This window comes from Malaya genurostris, chromosome 2 (assembly GCF_030247185.1).
Source record: "Malaya genurostris strain Urasoe2022 chromosome 2, Malgen_1.1, whole genome shotgun sequence".
NCBI lineage: Eukaryota > Metazoa > Arthropoda > Insecta > Diptera > Culicidae > Malaya > Malaya genurostris.
Genome location: NC_080571.1, coordinates 108,250,595 through 108,255,639, shown reverse-complemented (window position 1 = coordinate 108,255,639; position 5,045 = coordinate 108,250,595). Strand labels below are relative to the sequence as shown.

General features: G+C 33.7%; 1 protein-coding gene across 1 annotated transcript; it reads left to right on the top strand.

Moving 5' to 3' along the window:
• Positions 1-3,122: 3,122 nt before the first annotated feature.
• On the top strand, positions 3,123-4,610 carry LOC131428479 (SPRY domain-containing protein 7). The gene is made up of 2 exons (XM_058592458.1): positions 3,123-3,346; positions 3,547-4,610. Exons 1-2 carry the CDS (start codon positions 3,244-3,246, stop codon positions 4,107-4,109), a joined length of 666 nt encoding a protein of 221 aa, XP_058448441.1. The 5' UTR covers positions 3,123-3,243; the 3' UTR covers positions 4,110-4,610.
• Positions 4,611-5,045: the final 435 nt, after the last annotated feature.

Below are 5,045 nucleotides of genomic sequence, written 5' to 3'. Positions count from 1 at the left end.
TGCCACCGAGTGCCCGATATGTTGGCAACGATAGTACTTACCAGAGACCCTTATTCATGACATCGGGCTGTTCTAAACGCGTCCGATGATCAAGCCGATGGGGTTCGACAAAATTCACAGGATAGTTTCACTCTCAAGCAGAGATGCCATTTATACAGATTTATCTGTATTATACAGATTTTCACATGCGCATACAGATTTAATACAGAGTAGGGTAACAGAGGTATTTTGGCCCACTTTAGGATTGATTTTATTTTGGCCCACTTTATAAAAATATCCACCAAATATTGTAATATCTTTAAAAACTCCTTTCGCAATAGGTAATTTAATGTGATTAGCTTCAAATTGATGCAAAATGAGTTACTTAACATCGATAAAATCCGATGAAATCGATAAAGTTTGTTAGGTGGGCCAAAATATATGAAGTGGCCAAAATACCTCTGTTACCCTACAGATTTTATACAGATTTCCATAATTTAATACAGATTTATGCAGATACCACAAAAAGTAAGAAGAGAATAATGAAACTTTTACGTCTGAACTAGCTATTAGTGTTTGAATTCCCATATTAAAATGGAAATGTTCCTTGCAGCTATTTGATGATGAACGCTGAAATACATATATAGGGTAACAGAGGTATTTTGGCCCACTTTTGGATTGATTTTATTTTGGCCCACTTTATAAAAATATCCACCAAATATTGAAATATCTTTAAAAACCCCTTCCGCAATAGGTAATTTAATGTGATTAGCTTCAAATTGATGCAAAATGAGTTACTTAACATCGATAAAATCCGATGAAATCGATAAAGTTTGTTAGGTGGGCCAAAATATATGTAGTGGCCAAAATACCTCTGTTACCCTATTATAATTTGAAACCAATTTGAACTGATGTTCAAGGAAGTCATGGCATCATGAAACTTTATTGTCAGACTGAGAAGTATGACCTGACTTGACGTTGCGTATTGGGCGGTTGAGTTCCATGTTTGAATTCCAAGTCAACATTTTCAAACGAAAAAAGTATATGAAAATACAACTCAAAATCTGGTTTGATATAAAAAACATTGCTGCTTGAAACTACAAAATATGATAATCAATTTTACTCAGTGGGTTAGTTTGTTTGAAACAACATTTTGAAAAAAATAACATATATTTTTCTTGTGCGTTCCTGTCAATTTCTTAACAAGCAATTGCACAGTGAATTCAATTTGAAAAATTTGTTATGAATGAACGAACTTTCGATAAAGTTAAGAATTGTTGCGCTTTAAATTAACAAACTTTTTAGTTAAAATAAATTACCTTAAATATAGCTATTTCAACTAACGCTTTTGTTTGTCGAAATCATACATTTTTGTTCGTTTTCAAGAATAAAATGATTTCTTTCAAACTAATTTACAAGGAAATTTGGATACTATTTTTTTTCGATTTGTATTCGTTATTAAATTTTCTGAAAAAAAACAATTACTTTTAATTATGAATTATTCAAAATATTTCGGAGTTTTGTCGATGAACGATCCAGTTATTCACATACCATAATCAAGGTTTTTTAATTTTTATAACATCCAACGGTTAGATGCTCCATCAGTCCAGTCAAGATCCTGCATCTTTTTTTTTGTGAAGAAAATGTGTTATGTATTTTATGCAATTTTCAAAAATATTCTTAATTATCAATACATACACTTGAATTGGTAACCCTCTATGAAATTATTGAACCCTCTATGAAATAAAAAAGCAGATAAAATTTTACTTATGACACGCGTACAAACTTTTTCCGCGGGATAAAAAATGCCCTGGTTCACAAGAAATAAATCTATTACGGTTCATTTAAACAGTAAAGTTAGTTATATCTCAACACAAATAAGATCATAGATAAATAGATCCATTTTTTTCTTGTTTTGAAGATATAGCTGAATTGAATCAACAAGGACATGGCTGATAACATTAACTTAACTTTGATTGACATGTAATAAATAGTTAGTTCATTTCAATAATAAACTCAGTCGGAGCAAACATATTTTTCGTTTGATTATACCAAAATTTGGATTCAAATTATTATTGTTCATGTAGACGGGAGAAATTGGTTTGTAACAATCATGATCTAGCATGAAATGAAGTTCTCTTAAGTTCAAAAATCTACTAACATGCTAAATTTATCTGCGTGAATAATCTATTGGAATAACATCTTTAAAGATCATTTTTTTGCAGAAATTTAATATCATTAGTGAATACAGATAAATACAGATTTTTTATACAAAGGAATACAGATTTTCTATGAAAATATCTGGTATCTCTGCTCTCAAGCGCTGTCATCAGAGTTACCAGGTAATTTTTTCAAAAATCTGTCAAAATTCAAAAATTTATCTGGATTTGTCTGGGTCTACTATATACAAGGAAATTTTTGCCGGGCTTCATTTTCAGTGAACAAAAACAGGTCTTCCCACCTATAGTATAGAGGCCAAAACCGTAACAATCTAGCGAGATCTGACAAAATCTAGGAAAATCTGGGTAAATTTGGAAAATCTGGCAAAAGATCTGGTTAGTTTGAATGTCTGGCGAAGCGGGGAAAATCTGGCATTTGCCAGACAAATCTGGCAACCTGGCAACGCTGGCTGTCATCTAGTACTACGGATGTTGCAGTTAGTTCAGCGATTGAAAACAAGATGGCCAGAACTCCTGTGAAGCGCGCTCTGTTGAAGACGGGAAATTTTAACGGGTAAGATTTTTTTTAACGCTGCCTGCCTTCGTTGCGTAACGCACAATAGAGTACATGTCGTTATTGTTCGAGGAAAACAGTTACACTCTCGTTCCGTTATGTTATGGTGTTTGCTTGCTTCTCAAAACCCTCCATGAATGACGCAGCATCAACCAAGAAGTGCAGCTGGGATAATGTGCTAACGTATTTAAAAACTGAAAAGTTTTAGGCATGGGTAAAGATTCAAAATTGACTAGACACATGAAATAACTGTTTTTTCGAAAATTCGAATCTAAAAATACTTCTTTTTCTTGTCGCTTGTTAGGTAATTTTGCAAACTAATGATTGCATTTAAATTTAAAAAAGAAACAAAGTTGGCATACACTCAATGTGTAGCGTAATTCATGACGTCCCCTGAAACCTTTGCAGATGATTAAATTTGACGTTTCAGAGAAAACAAGCCGAAAGAGGAAACTAACATTGGCGAATTATATTTATTTGCAGTTAAAATAAGTGGATTATAAGTTATTTTTACTTCAAGCAGTCCAAACAATGTTCTGTTGTCTCAAAAACTGCATGAATGGCGTTTTACCTCCACAGACGGTGAAAATTCGTAGAGAACATGATCCTATTCAGCTTGATACGTCACATATGGGTAAGTTTTGGATGGAATATCGTTGTAGAACTTCATGTTTTAGTAAAATTCATCCTACTATATTTGCAATCGACTCTACAAAATTATAGCATTGTAATCTACCCATTTGATGTTTAGGTCGTAATTACATTAAACAGTTTAAGGAAAATTTTACTAAAATCGATCAAACACACATTTTTTATAATCTACTTACTTTACAGGACATGAGGTGGTTGTAATAAAGAATGGTCAGCGTGCCTGCGGTTCTGGTGGTGTAATAACGAATACACCATTACTTCAATCGAAGTCCTATTTCGAGGTGAAACTGCAGCAAGGTGGCCACTGGTCGATAGGACTAGCTACACAGCAAGCGGACCTCAATCAGTCGAAAGGTGGCTTCGATAAGGAAACCTGGTGTTTGACGTCGGATAACGTTGTTTATCACAATGCTAAACCACTACACAAATTAGAGAAGAAGGACGAGGGTATCAAAACTGTACCAACAACGCTAGACAATGAAGAACCCGTCGTAGGCTCACCACTTGTTAGTGCTTCTGACATTCCACAAGAGGGTGATACAATTGGGGTCGCTTACGATCATGTAGAGCTCAATTTTTATCTAAACGGAACGAATCTGAACGTTCCTGTGATCAACGTTCGAGGTACCGTTTTTCCCTGTATATTTGTGGACGAAGGAGCAATCTTGGATATAGTGCTCAATCAATTTAAGTACAGTCCTCCTCCGGGATTCGAACGGATTCTGATAGAACAGTCACTCCTGTGATCTAAACAACTCGTTTATTTAATTTATGTTAGAAAGCATCGTCTACAGATATAAAACGTTAAAACTATGTTTTCATTTTGTAACTTTATGAATAAGTAACTAATCTTATAATTTTACTACATAGTTAACAACCATGACTGTTAATTTTGAAAATTGTTATTCTTAGATAGCATGTGAAAATTTACCAATGATCACATATCGTTGTATTCTTATATTTATCGTTACTACTTCTTGTTTCATTTGCTGGTAGATAAAATGCTGTGCTTTTCGAATGCGAAAAGTCAAATCACCAAACTAAACCAAACACGTTACATATTTTGCTAGCAACTTTAGAAACGCAGACAAATGAAGCAATTTTCAAATATCTGCTTTTCCACACATTTTCGCTTAGTCATAAAACTGTAAGTCTTTCTTACAATCTCTTAATTTCTTACATTGAAAATAACAATTACAAAAGCGTAAAGTGTACTGATTGTGAATAAATAGTATTTATATGAAGAATATTCATGATTCTTTTTAATCCGATTTTACTGACATAAATAATCAGGTTGCTTGAGGAGAGACAGCAAGGCTGCTCATAAATCTTCTCGATGATGTTCTCAGAAACGATGTAAATGTCGCTCTTTGAACCACAGGAACATATGGCTTTTCACACGAATTATTCACCCCGATTCTGCACTCCGACGAATTTGTGATACGAACGAATCTACACTTTCGTTCGAGTTCGAATTTTGAATTCTTTATTCCGTTCGACTTGTATGATTCGATCGACTCTCGTTCGGGAACACTTGAAATTTCGAACACTAGCCAGCAAAGCTGTCAACACCACTTACACGTTCTATATTATTTATATTATTCATTTCTTAGTAAAGGAAACCGTCACACTTGTATAAACAAATTAGAACGATTCTAAAAAGAACAGAAGTAATACGTACG